Genomic DNA, 19,128 nt, shown 5'->3' with positions numbered 1-19,128 from the left:
CCTCCCCCCCGTGCTGCAGCAGCCAACACACATCGCACACACAACATAAACATCCTTCAGTTAAACATAGATGGCATAAACACCAAAAAACATGAACTCATACAGTTCATCAAACAACAGAACATACACATTGCCATCTTATAAGAAACAAAACTACACAACACAGAAAACACCGACATTTCATAACTTCACCACCATTCGACAAGACCAGGCCGACGGCGGTGGCGGTGGACTCATCACCGTGGTACACAAATCCATCAACTTTGCAGATGCCAGTGCACACACAAAGTCCCTTCTCCCCCCACATGACACCACAACAGAAATACAATAAATTAAAATACGCACTGGCAACAAATCACACATAACAATCGCTAACACATACATTCCCCCCCAATCGTTCCCCACAGTACCACACAATTACTCTCCACAGATACACCACATCACTAACATACCCAACATCATCCTGGGTGGTGATTTCAACGCCAAGTCGTCGGTCTGGCATGTCAACAATCCTGACACGGACAGAGGGCTGGTACTACAATCCCAGACAGATCACCTTTTCATACTAAACAGTCTAGACCAACATACTCATATCCCACACCAAGCCCTCTTTCTCCCATCATCTCCAGACATCACCTTTTGCTCCCCAAACCTCACCCTCACTACATCATGGAGAGTGGTCAAAACCCTAGGCTCTGATCACCTCCCGATCATCATCACTACCATAACCAGAATCACCCCAGCTGGCCACAAACACACACACTAACTATAAGAGAGCCACCTGGGATGCCTTTGTAACTGAAACAGAACAACGTCTCGAAACACTAAATAGTACACCCATACAAACATCAACACCCCTGTGCACACCTTCAATACAGTTACACAAAACGCAGACAAAAGACACATCCCTAGAGTCAACAGAAAGAGACACAACCCCAACTTCACACCAGAAATTCAAGGCCTCATCAGACAACGGGACACACTGCGACACTCCCCAACACCCCATACACAAGACACCGTACAACAAATACAAAAACTCAACACTCAGATAAACAATAAAATATCAGAACAGCAAACACTAAACTGGAAAAATTACCTCCAAACACTTGACCACAAAACAAACATCAGCAAACTCTACAAAACACTAAACACATCACACTTTCCAACAGCAGCACCACACAATCACACGCTGCCATCACAACAACAGACACCATACCCTCAAACAAACAACAAGCAAACACTCTCATCAGTCACTTTTCTCAAGTCAGCCATCTAAACCCCCATCCTGAAGACCGATGTATCATCCGACGTTAGAGACAGTTCCCCACAGTCCCAGACTACGCACCTTTCACTTACAACCAGATGAAGCACATCATTAACAACCTCATGCACTCATCGGCCTGTGGACCAGGCAACATAAGCAACATTCACCGTAAACACCTAGGACCACAAGGCATACAAGCACTCACCAACATAACAAACTACAGCTACTCACACAACATAATACCCAACATCTGGAAGCATGGCAATATCATCACTATCCCTAAACCCAACAAAGACCCCACGTTACCTTCCTCACACTGCCCAATCACACTCCTCTGCACCCCCTCTAAAGTCACTGAACGACTGGTACTACAACTAGTCACACCTCACATTCCCCTAGCCCAGTCACAACATGGCTTTAGGCCACTACACTCCACAAACACCCTTCTTACAGACCTTACACAGAGAGTTTTCGATGGCATGAATTCAGCTAGGCCACCACACAGAACACTCCTAATCACACTAGACATTAGCAAAGCTTTTGATGCCATCCCCCGCCACAACCTCACAAACAAAATACTCAACACAAACATGCACAATAACACAAAGAGATGGCTGGCAAACTACTTAGCAGGCAGATGTGCACACGTAGCATTTGCCAGTCAGTCTTCTAACATCAGAAACTTAACAAACGGCGTCCCCCAAGGATCTGTTCTGTCCCCTACACTCTTTAACCTATACATGCACGACATACCCACACCCCACACACCACAGATACACATAGCTTCCTATGCAGATGATATAACACTTACATGTACTCACCAAAACGCAAACACAGCTGCACACATCATTCAACCTTACCTCAACACGCTACACGCATGGTTCACCACAAACTGGCTCAAAATAGCCCCGGCCAAATCTACAGTGACTCTTCTCACAAACTGGACAGCAGAACACAGTCACATCCCACACCTCACCATAAACAACACTCCCCTACCACACACACACACCCAAAATCCTTGGTGTGACATACAATACATCAATGTCATTTAAACAACACATCACAAACATTAAAAATAAAATAACACCAAGACTCAATGCCTTGAGGTCACTTGCCCATACAACATTTGGACACAACAAAGAAACCACCACCACAGTATACAAACAATACATACATTCAGTGATGAATTATGCAAGCCCTGCCTGGGCTTCTAACCTCACCAAAACACACTACAACACTTTACAGACCATACAAAACAAGGCCCTAAAAATAATCACAGGCTGCACAGCTACTACACCCACAGACCACCTACATCAAGAAACCAAAGTCCTCAAAGTCAAGGATCACCTAGACATGAGAGGCACCCAGTTTCTTGCTGCAGCCTCCACAAACCCACAACATCCATTACAGTACATGGCAGCACATCCACCCACACCAAGGAACATCAAAACAACACCCAGCACACGATACTATACACAAATACTATCATCTCTTCCCCCTCGCCCACCTCAGACCAGCTTCCAGAAACATATCCACACTCAGATCACTCGCCGCTCCATTCAGTCACATAAAGACAACACACAGCTGCATGCACGGCCTCCTGACATCCACCCTTCTGAATCCTATCTTCCTTGTGAGGACAGGGTCCACCTGGCCAGGCTGAGATGTGGGCACCATCCAGCCCTCTGAAGCTACCAGAAGAGGCTAGATGACTCCGTCGCTGATGCCTGTCCAGAATGCAACACAGCACCCCATACTATTAAGCACATTATGGAAGACTGCACTGCACACAATCACCTACGCCAACAACACAACGTACACTCTTTGAGAGCTCTGTGGGAAAGCCCGTTCTCAGCCGTGGCCTTCCTAAGGGACTCGGGGCTGTTCGGTCAGACTGCCTAGGGAACAACTACTACTACTACTACTGCTACTCCATCTGCCTTCACATTTCCTACTTTTCAGTTCATATCTCACATTAAAAACACTCAAACTTTTCCATACACACTTCCACATGTGCCCAGAACTCTTCTTTCACTTTGCTTGCACAATCTTGTGTTGGTGCACACACACACACAGTCATTATGAATACACAAAGGTGGAATGGAGTTGGAGTATTTAAAGACTGCACATGAATATGGTGCCAAAGAGAATCTTTGAAAAGCAAGATGGAGAGAAATGTTGAAAGAGGTAGACTGTACTTTATGTGGTATGAAAATGGAGCAGTAATTTAGTGTAGGAGAAGGAAGAGGAAAAGGAATGACTTCAGAGTTAGAGGGGTCTGTAAAAACAAAGTAAATGGAACGCAGTTCTGTTATGGCTATCCCCTGTTGAGGGATTCCCAGGAAGGAGTATGGCATTGAAGATGATGAATTACAGTACAGTACGGTACAATTTTAGGTAGAGTAACGGTAGTCTCTCGATTATATGAAATTCACCGGACTTTCAAAACTTCGATTAATTGATTTTTACATTTAAAAGAATATAAATACCATAATAGTATACAGTAGATACTGTATGTACCTGTACTTTAAAAAATACACCCTCATCATCATAGAAGTTGTACTGTACATATATTATCACATACATATGGTAGTGTACATATAAGTAAGTACAATTCTTTTCCTCTTGTTTTCACCACTTTGGTTCACTCTGGGAGGAGCCATCATGATATTTATCAGCGATAAATTCACAAGACCGAGCAGGGCACATCCAAACACAATGTAAATATGTCAGGTGGCCTGACGCTCGCTCTTGCGGAATCATCATAATCTATCACAGATGGCACAAGAAGAGCCCACCAGGTTTGAAATTTCAGTTGTGTCTTGGATTTCTTCAGTAAATTGAATTAAGAATTAATTAGCAAAGCCTTTGGTTAATCACATTTTCCAGTTGAAAGATTGTCATATAATCAAGACTTTACTGTATGCTCGTTGAGAGGCCACCTTTGGCAGCCTCCGCTCGATGTTGTCACTTCCTATCTTCAGAAATGAGTCATAACTCAGGAACCGGTGGCCTGATTGGACTGGATATTGTTTTATTCTTCAAGTTAGAGCATTTTAACGGTACAGAGCTACCCCATTTTTATGATGGGATGTGTTAAGAAAAAAACCATAGCTAGGCGGGGTACCAGTATCATATAGCTGGGTAGATTTAACGTGTAGCTACAGTACAGTATAGCGATGTGTTTTTGAGTCTTGGGATTCCTCCCCAACCAAGTCCTAAACCCACCCAAATGAGTCCAAAAACAAATTTATAGCCACTCTAAATGGAGTAACAGCTTTAAAAGAAGCTAACTTAAGCCTAAAATCTGTTATAACTCACCAGAATCAACAAATATGAAAATCATAAAAAATAGGGTCAGAAAATATTAAACAGCTCTCATCACCTACTTCTTTTAAGTTCATGTCTGGTCTTGGTCGTCATCCTTGCTGTTCCCCCGGAGACAAGGGGACCAGTGGTGCTCCCTAGCACTCACTCATCCTCCTCAAAGCCCTCAAATCCCATCTCTGGGGAAGGGTCAGAGAGGTGGGGAAGGCTGGTGAAATGGGGTGATGGTAGTGGGAGACTGATGTGATGGCCCAGGGGGTGGCGATGGAGTCTGATGCAGTGACACAGGAGGTGGCAGTGGGGTACAATGCATGACTGACGAGGTGGCGAGGGAGACCAATGCTATGGCTCACGTGGTAGCGAGGGAGACAGATGCAGAGGCTCACATGGTGGCAAGGGAGGTAGGGGCAGTGGCCGAAGTGGTGTCAGGGTTGGAGACCGAGGCTGGGACGAGAGCAATAGTGATGGAGTTAGAAAGTGCACTAGTTTAGATTAAGGTGGCACAGAAGGAGATGGGGATCTGCTGGAGGTGAGGTCCAGCGCCAGGGGCCGAGCATAATGTCTTCGGCGGGAGGAGGCCTTGGGAGTTTTTCTGTTGGTGGCAGGCTGGGGAGATCATCTGCAGGGCGATGGCTTGGTGGGGTCTTGCTTAAAGAACGACATAATTGTTGTTTGCCTGGCTGCTCTCTTCTCATCCTACATCACTCGGTACACCTTCATACCCTCCTCCAGACGATCAGCTGCAGCCTTGCTTCACCCTGGGAGAGGGTCATTCATGCTCATCAAGGAGATGGCCTTGTTAATGTGGGCCACCATCTCCTTTAGAAACTTTATGTTCAGGGCTTGCACCTCTGGGATGACTTCCTCCTCCTGTGCCTCCCGGTAGGCTCATTGTATCTCCATGTTGAGGAGCTTTTTGTTACTCAGCTCCTCTCTGTGGCTGTCCAGGACCTTCTTTACATCCTCCTCATCTACCTTACCGAGTCCCACCATGTGTGACAGCTGTACAATGTCCTGCCGCACCTGTTCCACCGGTGGTGCTCGCATGTCCTAGGGGAAGCTGGTGAACGAGTGAACACACTCTGGCCACAGCTTGGGGCACGCTTTGTTCATGGTGGCCTGGCTAACTTCCCATGATGTTCTCGATGGCGTGCCTGATATTGTACCCCCTCCAGAATGACTGCACTGTTGTTCAGTCATCGTCATCACCTGCCCTCACAGCTGGTACATAGTTCGCCAGAGTTAGTAGACCTTGAAGGTGCCAATCACTCCCTGGTCCATAGTTTGCAACAATGGTGTGGTGTTGGGGACAGGAACACCACTTCAGTGTTGCTGGTCCAGTCTTTCATTGCAGAAGGGTGGCTAGGCACGTTGTCTACCTCCAAGAGGAATCGATGAGCTAGGTTTTCCTCGGAGGCATAGCTACTTCTTCAGGACACAAGAGAGGTACGAGTGGAAGTTGGAAGACCAGATGTCACACGTCAGCCAGACCATCTTGTTAGACTTCCAGATTACCCCCAGGCTCTCCTTGACAAAGCCAATCAGAGTTCTCAGATTCTCTGAGTAGTACGTTACCCATGGTGTTGCCTCTCAGCAGAAGTGTAAGCTGGTCCTTTAAAGCCTTGAACCCTGATGCAGACTTCTCCTCTATTTGCGAGATATGTTTTGAAGGACATTCTCTTCCAAAAAAGACCTGTCTCGTCAAAGCTCAAGACTTGCACTGTAGCCACCCTCCGCGATGATTAGTTTCAGCTCATTGGGGAACACTGCCGCTGCCGCCGCCACATCCGCACTCACCACCTTGCCAGACATACTCACGTGGCGCAAGGTTGCCCGCTTCCTGTAGCAGTCAAACCAGCCATGGCTGGCTTTAAAGATTTCGATTGCATCCAAGTTTCTCCTTACCTTTAACCTGCCGTGTGCCAGTGCCGTTTTAAAATGGCTTAAAATTAAAACATTCACTGTGACCACATTTTTCAAGCTTTGCGGGTGAAAATTGGCAGGCATGTATGTTAACTGTTCCTCTATCATGCCTCAGGCGGTCAAGGCCATACACCCACTTGCTCTCCCCCTCATGCTCGCTCTGCCTCACTCTGCCTGTGTGTCTCACCCAGTGCTGTACATAGTGAAGGCATGTTGTGAATATTTACACATGGTGTAGGGATTATACATAGTGAAATCAAGTTGTAAATGTTTTCTTGTAAGTGCCAGGACTCTACATAGTGAAGTCAGTTTGCACCAGTCTTCAAGTAAGTGTAAGACAATGCATTCACAGTGAGAAAGACAAATTGTGACCGTGGTTGAAGTAATAAGTAATCAGAAAAGTGTACTGAACATTGCTATACCTTCCCAGCATAAATACCTGAGTCTACCTTACATAGAAAACGGCTTTCTCTCACCTACGTGGCAAGCGTGAGAGAGTGGGAATACCTGTATACGAGTATGCAGGACTCAATAAAACCCATTTCTGAGCTTTGGTGAGTATTTTAATGGTGAAATTCATTGTTTTCACATCAAAATCTATCATTTTAGCAAAAAAAAAGGGGGGGGGTAAAAAAATGGCCGGCTTGGAGGGGACCCATAGGGTTAAAAATAGCTGGCATGCGGTGGGTTAAATCATATCAAAGGGAGACTGCCTTGGTACAGATGAGCGCCTGACTCATGGGTGCCTTTCATCTGTTCTGATCCTCCACCCACATGTAGAACATCTACTCCATCTCCTCCATCACTGGCTCCCTGTGGTGGATAATATGGAGGGCACTGAGGGTTACAACCTCCCCACTGGCGGTCCTGATGGCGGCAGTCTTCTTTATAATAGTCGATATAGTCAACTGCGGCGGGTTGAGAGCTGAGGCGATGGCACACACACCCTTGCCTTTGTCAAGCCGCTTCAGAGTATCTACCTTCATTTCCAGTGAAATGCTTATACACTGGCACTGCGCAGGAAGATCACCTCCACCAACGCTAGCAGGCTGCTTACCCTGACTAGGGTCACCGCTACCACCACTAGCACCACCATTAGCACCACCACGTGCAGTGCTCTGACCAGACATTATCACACTTATTTAGAACAGAAATGACACAAAATCACACCACACACAGTTAGTATCACTCCCCAACTCACTGGCACTGCTGGGACACAGTTATGATGCACTACGATAGCAGCTTGCATAATATTGGTGATGTAACACAATGCAGGATAGGCAAGCGTATGAAAGATCCTCTTTCAGTGACAGGCAGTGCGAGAAGAACGATAAGGGTGCATGCAAAGTGAGTGATGGATGCGGGATCTGCACGAGTGTTTCTGCACATTCTGGCGGGCGGGTGGGCGGGCTCAGCTGGCCGCAGAGTGTGGATGATTCAAACGTTTAGCCAATCACCTCAGGACGATACCTCACAGTACCCATTGCAAAACCAGGGTAGGCCTACGATATGGTGGGATAGGGTGGTATTTCTACCCCCATCACCAGTCCGGGGTATCGTGTAGTGGGGTATCCTTGTACACTGTTCAGACAAAAATTGCGCAGTGTTGTGCTGTCATAATAACTTTTTTTTTATATGCAGTATATAAAACTTCTCATAATATGTACTAATTTCATTTGTATTACATATTTCTAGTCTTTCCACACCAGTTCGGCAGCATTGATTTTTTTTTTTTTTAACCCCTTAAACGCGGCCGTGAACAGTCGACCCCCTCCGAGTGGCGGGGTTGTATCGCGGTCTGAGTACCTGTAGGAAAATATTAGCCAAAAATCAGAGATTAACCCTAGAACATTATATTTGGTATGGCAGATAGTACTTACATTCAGCTTTCTCCAGAGACAGGTGTTGAGCCTTCGTGGACTACCCAAGGACTTGTGGAGACTTGCAAAGTTAAGTAACCAAATCTTCACTTTCACACCTCCAGCAAACCGGTTTCCCCTCTACCACAGCCTCATTCTGTCACAGTAAACTTTATACTACAACGTAAAGGTAGTTTGGAATCCGTATTTGTACAATAAGCACTGAAAATAAGGCTAAAATCAACGGAGCGTACAGCCGACATGCAGTGTGGCGGCGGTCTTCCCGTCACTCAACAAACATTTCCATTTTCACAGCTAAAAACATGTATACTATATTATTTTCAATCATATTACTTCCCAAAAGATCACCGCGGCGCCCTTTTTATTCTGCCTTACGCCCGTCACTTTATTCTCGTTCTTGTCGGACGCTTGCACTGACTCGGAAGAGCTAGAACTCGCCATAATGTCACTTTGAAAGCCTGCGGTAAACTGATGCTAAACAGGGGCAAACTGTGCAAAAAAAAGCTAGTGTTACAACTGGGGAAACAAGCGTTTCCTATTAGCATAAACTGCTTGTGAGAGGAGAGCGCAGATTTACAGTTCTGAGCACTCAGAGCGCTGCCATGTATCACAGCCAGGCTGGCCGGGCCGTGGTGGGGGGGGGGACGGGGGAAAAACTTGATACTTGGTAACAACGGAGGTCAGTAGTACAAAGGTAAAGTATGCTAATTGTAGCTAAAGGGTGGTGGTACTGATAGACAATACCAGCTGGAGCCTGCTTGCCCGCGGTTATTCATAATTTACTAGAATCGCAAACGCGACGATCCGCCGTTATGTCCTTTTCGTTGAGCGTCGCAAACGCGACGATCCGCATTTAAAGGGTTAATAGATATTTTTTAGTTCGGTGCATTTGCTTAGTTTCCATAGACGTGTACGCAGTCATTTTTGCTCATTTTTCCACAATTCATTACAAATTACAGGATGGGTTTAGGAAACTAAAAATTACATTGTCAGGTGCGCCAGATGATTCTCTTCACGTTGGTTAAGAAAAAAAAAAAAAAAAATTGAAATTTGAAAAAATGGTCCTGGCGCCAGCGAAAATACAGTATGGAGATTTATTAGTGCAACACAGCTGCTTAGTTTCCACAGGCATGTACGCAGTCATTTTGCAAATTCAAGAAATGAGTCATAACTCGCGAGCTGGTGGCCCGATTGAACTGGAAATAGTTTGATTCTTCAAGTTAGAGCATTTTAGCAGTACAGTACCATACTCTGACAGAAATTACGCTACAATGCGCCATTTTGCTGTGTTACGGTAACAGGTGAACAAACCAACAAATATACAGAAATCAGGTCGCCATAATATAGATAGATAGATGATACCATTGACTCAAAAAAGTAGGCTGCTGTACTCTAATACCCTAAAAGTTATGTGTGGCATCAGTGTTAGTACAATAACTAACCATACAGCCTTGGGAAACTAAACCTTAAATTCAGTCAAAGTTCAGACTGAAATTTAGCCATTACAAGCCTGTTCACACATCACATGTTTCTTTTTCCTGGCAGTTTCCAGGGAGCTACTGGGAAGAAATTAGCAGATTTAGTCGGGTGGGTTAGTTTCCAGCCTGTAGACTGTTCATTGGTTGTACCATGATCATTGCCAGTTTGGGGATTCCATAAGAGTAAGATTTTTTTTTAAGCAAAAAGAAAGCCTCTAGGACTTGGGGCCCAAAGAACTTGTCCCATCAAAATTATACTGAACCAAAAAAGAAAGCCAACTTCAATATTTCATTATAACATTCATGGACACATTGCAGTGATCAGACTGGAGATTATAGGCACTGGGAAAGATAGACTGAGGAAGACAGTTCCAGAGTTGACTAGTTGCATACAGGAAAAGACAATGGTTGACTCTTGCATCAGAGGCTTGGACAGAAAAGAGTTGAGGGTGTAATTAGATGGGTGCTGCACAGATATCATAATAATCATTTTTATAGCTAATGATGTATGCATTTGGTATTTTTGTGATTTCTCTGATTCTTGTATGATTTTATCATAGCTCAGCACGTGAACCAGCATTAGCTAATGGTATACTGGGAGCTTGTCCTTCCATCTCTCTGCCATTGCTTGAATTTTGCACAGCTGTCCTTCTGTTGCTGTTCACACCTGAACCCTGAACCCTATAGATACTTTGGTGCATCCCTGGCTCAGCACACCTTCAGTAAGAGGGTCCACAGGGAAGAGATTATGGGTTTTGGTGGGGCATGTAATAGCCTCTTGAACGGACCGGGATGGAAAAGGAGTTTCAGATGTTTCGTGCACTTGGCTGTGCTCAGCTGACTAACAAATGGTGTTTCACCGATTCTCAGTTATCCCTTAAGTGTAAGCTAAGGTAGGGACAAGTGCTGCCCTGCACTAAGTATCATTCTCTCATAGCTACTTAGCATCCATACTGCTGCTTCATTAGTAAGGGAAACATGCAGTGCCAGTAAAACTAATTCCAGTAATCTGGTCTGGCATACTAATTCTATCAAAATCCAGTCAGGTTCCAGCTCCACATAATCTATCTATCTATCTATAGCCCGACGCCCTAATCCCGCAAAGGGTGGCCGCAGACAAAACGCCTCCAAGTCACTCTGTCACCCACCATTTGACTCCCCTCCCCCCAACTCACCCCCCCCTCCCTCATATACCTCTCAACTCCATCCCTCCACCTCATCCTCGGTCTACCCCTCCCTCTCCCTCCCTCCACCTCACCTACATACACCCTCTTAGTCAGTCTTTCATTCTCCATCCTCTCCACATGTCCAAACCACCTTTTGTTTCTCAAAAGCGCCAGTTCTTCCTTTTGGGAATTCACTAGCGCTCAACACACATACATTATTTTTACAATTACAAGAATTGTGACATTTCTTGTATATAATACAAGCTACATCATATATACATGAAAGTGGCAATAATTAAACCCTATAATCATCCGTCATAGTACCTCTTTCCAGGTCATAGCATTTTGAAAAAAGAAAGGCTTTCAGCTGTATCTTAAAGGATTCAACAGTAGAGATTTGTCTTATGGACAATGGCAATCTGTTATATAATCTAGGGGCTCCATATGCAAAAGAACGATCAGGGAAAGATGACTGGTGAATGGCTCCTGGCTCATCAAGACGCAAGGAATCATCTTCACTACGTAACATCACACCCGGGCGTGTCAATGGGAGTTTTAACAATTCAGCAAGATACTTTGGTTCACCAAACTTAAGAACCTTGAATGTAATAAGACGCAGTTTAAATTCAATTCTAGCCTTTACTGGTAACCAATGCAACTCAGTCAGAAATGGGGTAGTTGAGGTTCTCGGGGAGAGACCAAAGATAAGCCGTGCCGCCCTGTTCAACACAGACTGAACTTTTGTTAGTATATTATTTGGAAGACCAACCCACAGTGAATTACAATAATCAACACGAGACAAGACCACTGCATGGACCAATGTTAAGAGGCACCGTCTATTCAGGAATTTTCTCACAGAGTACAGATTTCTGATATGCAAGTTACACCTTCTTACAACCTAATTAATATGCTCTTTGTAATTTAACTTAGAATTAAAATAAACACCCAGATTTCGAACAGAACTGACTGGATGCAGCTGTGACACGCCAATGTTCAAAGCCAGGGCATTGTCAGTGTCATCACCCCTTCTGTTTCCTCTGATGATGATGATCTCAGTTTTACCATCATTCAGCTTAAGTTTCCTCTTAGCCATCCAAATCTTAATATCATACATTAGAGATTCAAACTTTGTCTTAGTATCGTTGATATCTGACATCTTAACATAGAGCTGGGTGTCATCAGCATAAAATGATAGGACACATCATGAGCATCAAGTAGAGATGATAAACTACTTGTGTAGATAGTAAATAGAATTGGACCCAAAACTGATCCTTGAGGGACTCCAAATAGAAGAGGAGCAGAATCAGAGCTAGCGTAATCAACAACCACTCTCTGAGATATGTCCGACAGATACGACTTAAGGAGCAAAAGGGCACTATCACGAACGCCATAAAAATACAGATCATCCAACAATAGTTTGTGATCTACTGTATCAAAAGCTGCAGACAGATCCAACAGAACCAGGAGAGAGGACATCCCACTACAAGTGTTTGCCACCAAGTCACTCTGAATCCTTGTTAGTGCAGTTTCAGTTGAATGGTACAGTATTTTCTGTATGCTGATTGAACAACAGGAACAACTCTGTTGTGTTCCAGTAGTGGTAAGAGTTGATCGTGTATGGCCCACTCAGTAATCTTGGATAAAAAAGACAGGTTAGAGACGGGATGATAATTTGTCATGCTCTCAACATCAAGGCCAGGTTTCTTAATTAGGGGCCTAAGCAAAGCACGTTTCTCAGACTGCACAAAATTACTTTCTTAGAAGCATCTATTTACTATGTTGCAGATAAAGTCTGCAGCGTGCTCATACACATCAGGCAGTTGTGACATGTTACACAGATCGAGTGAGCAAAATGTTTTATTAAGTTCTCTGATGTAACATTTGACTTTGTTTACATCCAGCGGATGAAATGTTGAAAGCAAACGATCCCCGGTGCACCGTGTCTGGAAGTCAACTGAGTATGCTTCACTAGGAGAACTGCTGTCTAAATCACTTCTTATGTGAAATATCTTACTTGTAAAAAATGAAGCAAAATCAGAAGCCAATTGAGCATCAGATACAGAAGTTGGTTTAACAATTATATTCCTCCGACCAACCAAATTGTTCACAACTGCAGACAGTTTTTTTTTTATCACCACCACATGAATCAACTTTATTTTGATAATACCTAGCCTTTTGGGCTTTTACAGTGTGAACGACTGCTCTTCTCGCAAAAACATAACGCAAACGAGTTACTTCGGTCCTCTGCAAGCGCCACTCACGTTCTGCCCTTCTACGTTGTCTACGCAAAGAATTAATGGATGGACCATACCATGGAGGATTATCACGTACAGTGATTGTTTTTACTACCTCAGGACAATAATGGTCAAAAATTTACCTGAGCTCATTGTTGTAGATATCAACCAATTCACCAGAAGAAAGACTTGAAGAATCGGTGGAGTTTAAACGTTGATCAATTTCAAAACACATCAACTGGCGGTCAACATTGTTGTAATTTCTGAACCTGACCTTTTTATATGAAGGGGATTTTGGGACATCAAAACTAAGTGTGATCAGAGCATGATCAGAGATGAGGGGGTCAAATGAGTCAACCTCCACATCTGATACCGGTACGCTCCTGCAACCAACAGGGGACAAGATCAAGTCAAGGACATGTCCTGAGACATGAGTTGGATCACTCACATGATTGAAAAAATTGTTCTGGGTGATCAACTCAAGGAATTCTGAAGAAAATGGTTTTGACTCTGGACTGTCAACCCAATAATTGAAATCACCACAAACAAGAAATCCTCCAGGTTTAAGAGAAAACCCTTCAAGAAACTGCCCAAACTCCTCCATAAAACCTCGATCTCTGCCCAGATAACCTGGTCGATAGACAGTTGCAATTCTAATGGTATTCTGATGGAAATTTATTAATCTATCTATCTATTGCCAGACGCCACAATCCTGTAAGGGGTGGCCATTTGACTTTGAGTTATTTTTTTTATGAGGAGGGGCACTAATCCTCCACCAACCCACTTGTTGACACGTAGGGAGCACGTATGATGTGGTTATATGGTTACCACCTAGCGTAGTAAATGGTTTCTAGGCTTACAGGAAACCATTTGGCTTGTCACTCAATGTAAAGCCACCTGTAAAGGAAAGAAAAGCAATAAGAAGTGACAGGAAATATGGGAGAAATATGAAGATAGGAGGGCAGACACAGAAATAGAATGATAAAGGCTAAGGAAGAAGTGGGCAGCTCTACATACTTCCATAAATTCAAATGAAGATGGGGTCAGGTCTGAGTCAATGAGAGAAACGTTTGCAAGTGCTGCTGAGTAGATGAGTGCTATGCCTCCTCCTGGCTAGTCAGCAGCAGGCCTAGGAATACTAAGAATGTGTCTTTGGCAAAGCATTACGAATAATATCGATATCAGACTCATACAACCAGGTTTCAGTCAAGCACAATATGTCAAGCTCGTGCTGATTTAGGGTTTCATTAATATAGTCTATCTTATTACGGATGGAACGAATATTTAAAAGACCCATCCTTAACTGGTTCAAGAGGGACGTAGTCAGTTTTTTGAATGGTCAAAATTGGTGTTTTCAATCAATCTATTCCTATGAGAAATCATAATTGGACATTCTCTGCTTGATGCAAAATGGGCAACTGCCTGTGACTTTGAATTAGCATCTTGATGTCATAAAGAGGAGTAGTTGATCCATTTGGGAGAATTTCTGTTACTACTGTCCTTAGATTTATGGGCTCCAGCACAAAAGATGCATTTAGGTTCATCACTTTTCCTAGAACATCTCTCAAATGTATGACCAAAGCCTTGACAGTGATGACACTGTGTAACCCAGAATCTATCGAAAGCGCAGCATCTTGTAAGATCCACAGAGATGTAATTGCTCTGTTCTACAATGGAAGATCTCACCTCTGGCGACATCTTCAAGACAGCAGTTTTGGTGTCATTCCTTGTCCTTGTGAAGAGAAGGTTGAGGGTACTTTTCCTTGTGAAGAGAAGGTTGAGGGTACAGCCTCGATCAACGAGCATCTTGATTTTATTGTTTTTTCTCAGAATATTTGGGATGATATCAGTCATCCAAGGAAGAGGAAAGGCCTGTCACGGTCATTTTAGGCAACATTTTCTTTGGCTCTGATATGCAAAAAGTGCCCTCAGAGCCAAAATGATCAGTCAGCACCCCAGTTGCTTCACCCTTGGCCTCAGCTGACGGAAACTTCATTACCAGCCCACCAGCCTTGGTCTTAAGGCAGCTATCAAGCGGTACTGAGTTAAGTACGTCTCTGATGTCTTCTGGTCCCATCTGATTTGTCAGGGCACCAGTGCCACTCTCTGGTTTCACAATCAGTACATGCTGACTATGAATGGCTTTTTTCTGGCCATGAGCACTGATCTCAATCACGCCCCCAGGCAGATCCTTCCCTTCCCCCACGAGAGACCCGCGAACAGCATCTGCAAATGACTTGGCCTGATCTTGCGTGACTGCCATGGGTGATGAGACCTTGGTCTCTAGTGCCTCCAGTCTATTTGATATGTCTCTGATTGCTTGAAAGATCAGCCCAATAACTTTATCTTCAAACTCCTTCTTGGCACTACTTCCTCCACCAGCCAAGACCTTGTCTGCTGGTGCAACACACTGGCTACACAGCCAGCGGAAGCCCAGCTGGTGGCTCTTCTTCATGAATGGATAGTCGCCTGCATCCAAATTTTCACAAGCTATGTGAATCCGCTCGCTGCAGTAGGCGCACTTCAGTGCTTGTGCACTTTTTGCTACAGACCTACTGCAGCGAGGGCACTGATGTTGTTTACTCATGATAGGGGAGAACAAAAAAACAAAACAAAATGACAACAGCAAAACGTATATACAATACTACCTGGGATAAACCCAGGTAGCGCCGCCCCCATTTGTGTCACCCTAATTTAGGAGGAAAAAAAAGAAAACTGAAAGAAAAAAAAAAGCACAAAAACAGAAATGAAAATAAACAAAAAAAAAAACAGGGTGTCTGCGAGGTCACCACGAGCAGATGAGGTACGACTTGACTACCCTTCTAGGAAAGGTAACCCAAACTGAGGTGCCGCAAAAGTGCTGAGATGGTATTGAAACTTTTCCCAATTCGAGCTTTATAGCAGCAGCAAATACGTCACTTAGGCAAGACCTCATTGGTTACGATACTGCCACTGCGCAAAGCACATAAATGATAAGGACTTACTGAAATGCATACCAGTACAGTAATTAGGAATATTCCTTTAGGTCTGATTCCTGCCTTCACCAGTTTTGGTGGATTCTATTCCATTAATCTACCAGCTACACTCCTAGCTCTAGAGAGAAGTAGGCTGTGGTAGAGCCATGACAGAGCAAGGGCCATACTTCTTTACGTTAGTGGTTGATGCAAGTTTTGTACCATACTGCAGGTGGTAGGGACAAGTACAGTACTGTACTGTTTGTGCAAGGTGACTTCCGTCCCCTTGATATTCAGTAAGAGTGAGCTGGAGAAGACAGTTACTGTTGATAGGTATTTGCGGATGCTGAGGGGTTGTGGATGGTGATGGACGAATGCAGTTTTGTATTCATTGATGATGAATGATGTGAAAAATACCTGTTGTGGAGCACAGGATACTTCTGTCATTGGTCTTGAATCCTTTCTTAAAAAGGATAGCATGGAGAGCACTTAAAAAGTTGTACTGTACTGTATTTGATGACAATATCTCCAGTTGAAAATTTATTATAGTCCACAGAAGCCTAGCCATTATTGGTATCTGCAGTTAGCACAAAAAGTCCAGCTATAAAAGGTTCATCTCTTCTTCCAGTTTTGTCATTCCACCTTTACCAAATGACTGACTAGGAGTTTAAAAGCAGATTTTTGCATAGCCAAAACTTCATTAATAATATGTCAGCAAGTCACTTCTTCCAGTTTCACACCCTGTCTTCCCAACTCATTACTCGTAAGGGCATGAGCATAAAATGCTCTGATCTCAATTCTAAAACACTTAATATTATTGTTTTAGAATGGAGATTAGAGCAAAGCTGGGGCACAAAGACTCGTTGTACATTTGGAGTAGACCTTCTTCATCCTTTACTATGGATTTGGCATTTACCGTAACCCCAAGGCTATGACATGCCAGCTAGATGAGACACTGGTATGAGAGGTGTGGGAAAATAGTGACTTTTTTTCTTCAAGAAATTACATAAATGCTTCATCATCATCATCGTCATCATCATCATTATTATTATTATTATTATTATTATTATTATTATTATTGTTGTTGTTGTTGTTATGAACAACAGCATCAACAACCCTCCAGACCTCGTTTCCCACCCTAGTGTCGGGTGGGGCGAGGTCCAGAGAGTCAGTAAAACTTTATGGAATGAGATACCAATCAAAGTTTACCCAATTGATTGGGCCACACTCTTATTCACTCGCCTTTCAAGCCCCTGAAATCCTGTCCTCACCATGTAGATACAACTTATTCCACACATAGCTTCACATTTACCCACCTGACAGCCTGTCTGACGACTGTCAAAAAGGTGCCAGTTCCTGTTGGTACGCTCTTTCACATACTTCTATCCAACTAGCTTGATCTCTTGTCAGTTCCCTGGCTTCATCAGCTTCCACAGGTACCTCTCTTTCTCACACTCATTAACCCATCTATACACCTTTTTGGCTTGCCACACCACCTCCCATTTTTGAACTTGCTCAGATATGCCATTTTCATCACTCTGTTCACACTATTATCCTCATATGATCATTTCATGCCACAGTTGAAGGGTTAAAACACTTGAAAGAGAGAGTGAGTCCCTTAAGTACCGGTAATTGCAAAAACATAGGCTGGTGTAATTATTTATGGCATCATTCTCTTAGCTTTGTTAAATTGCCATTGCAGTTGTGTACAGTTGCAGTATAGAGGCATGAATCTTCATTTTTAGGGTGTAGCTTTTCATGACATCTTCATAGAGGAAAAATAGGTTTTGGTTGTGCATAGCTTTTTTATTTTTATTTTTTTCACCTCCACTGATCACAGCAGTACATGTTAGTACTTGCAGCCCAAAGCTCAACTGAATGTGAACCTGCTGGACTGTTGGCCAAAGTTACCATACGAATCTTTTGCAGTCCACCATCCTCCCTGTAGGGGGGGGGATGAAGGGAGGGGATTGAGTGATGTTCATATAACTGGACAGCTCCCTTGCCTTTTCATATCAGTGCCACTACATGAAGGCATCCCTCTCATGCTGCGGTACACATTAAATGCAGAGATTAGTATATTGATACTGGTACTGTACTTTCTAATCTTATAGGTGCATCATACTTAAGGTATAATGTATATGGTACAGAATGTGTCAAAAGGTGTACATTCTTATTGGTGCATTATACTAGAGGTACAGTATGTGTCAAAAGGTATTAAGAATATTTGTGTGAAGACATTGTAATGAATGAATGCAGAGCACTATGTTAGTAATATGTTTATCTTGCAGGATGTTTCGGAGTACTAGGCGTGGTGCTGTTGATCTTCGGTGCTATTGTTGCTGGCTTGTTTGACCGCTTTATTAACTCATTTGTAGCTAAGGTATGTAGCAGCAGATTATAACAGTTCAGTATTACTATATGCTTGTATTGCAACTGGTCACATTGTGATTCAGTAACATACCATACTGACAACTAGTTGTCAGTTATTACCATCATGAATAAATTCTAGAAACATGGATTTTGGCCGTAGGTAGCTACTTGATAAATTTTTACATAGCCTAACCTCACTCTGTTAAGAGTGATTAAGGCTACTAAAAAAGTTCTTTTTGTGTAAGAGGTAGTGGCAAGCTAGCATCGTAAATTGAGCTGCTAATGATTTGTATTGCTGGCTAAGTTTCATTAAGTGACAGGTAAGATGCACCTTCTGTGTATAAAACTTTACCTAGCTTGTACACCGGAGCAAAAAATATTTGAGTAGTGGTTGAACTAAAGCCATGGCAGTTACTTGTACAACAACAAAATCCATTCACTTGGTGTCAACGGATGTCCCAATTGGTCAGTCAACATAGCTGACAGTGTATCTTAATTGTGTGAACTTTCTTTCTGTAATGGCCATAAA

At 43.4% G+C, this 19,128-nt stretch overlaps 1 protein-coding gene across 1 annotated transcript in view; it reads left to right on the top strand.

The window, feature by feature from the left end:
* The window catches only part of LOC145410992 (lysosome membrane protein 2-like), a 183,480-nt gene that overhangs the window by 11,526 nt on the left and 152,826 nt on the right, over nt 1-19,128 (top strand). The window contains exon 2 of the mRNA XM_080281051.1: nt 18,518-18,609. Coding sequence (XP_080137177.1) covers nt 18,518-18,609 — 92 coding nt within the window. The remainder of the gene's footprint in view (nt 1-18,517; nt 18,610-19,128) is intronic.

Source organism: Coenobita brevimanus, chromosome 87, assembly GCF_032717465.1.
Source record: "Coenobita brevimanus isolate Jiangsu-jjx chromosome 87, ASM3271746v2, whole genome shotgun sequence".
NCBI lineage: Eukaryota > Metazoa > Arthropoda > Malacostraca > Decapoda > Coenobitidae > Coenobita > Coenobita brevimanus.
Note: the sequence above shows the minus strand (reverse complement) of the source record. Positions and strands in the feature narration are given on the sequence as shown.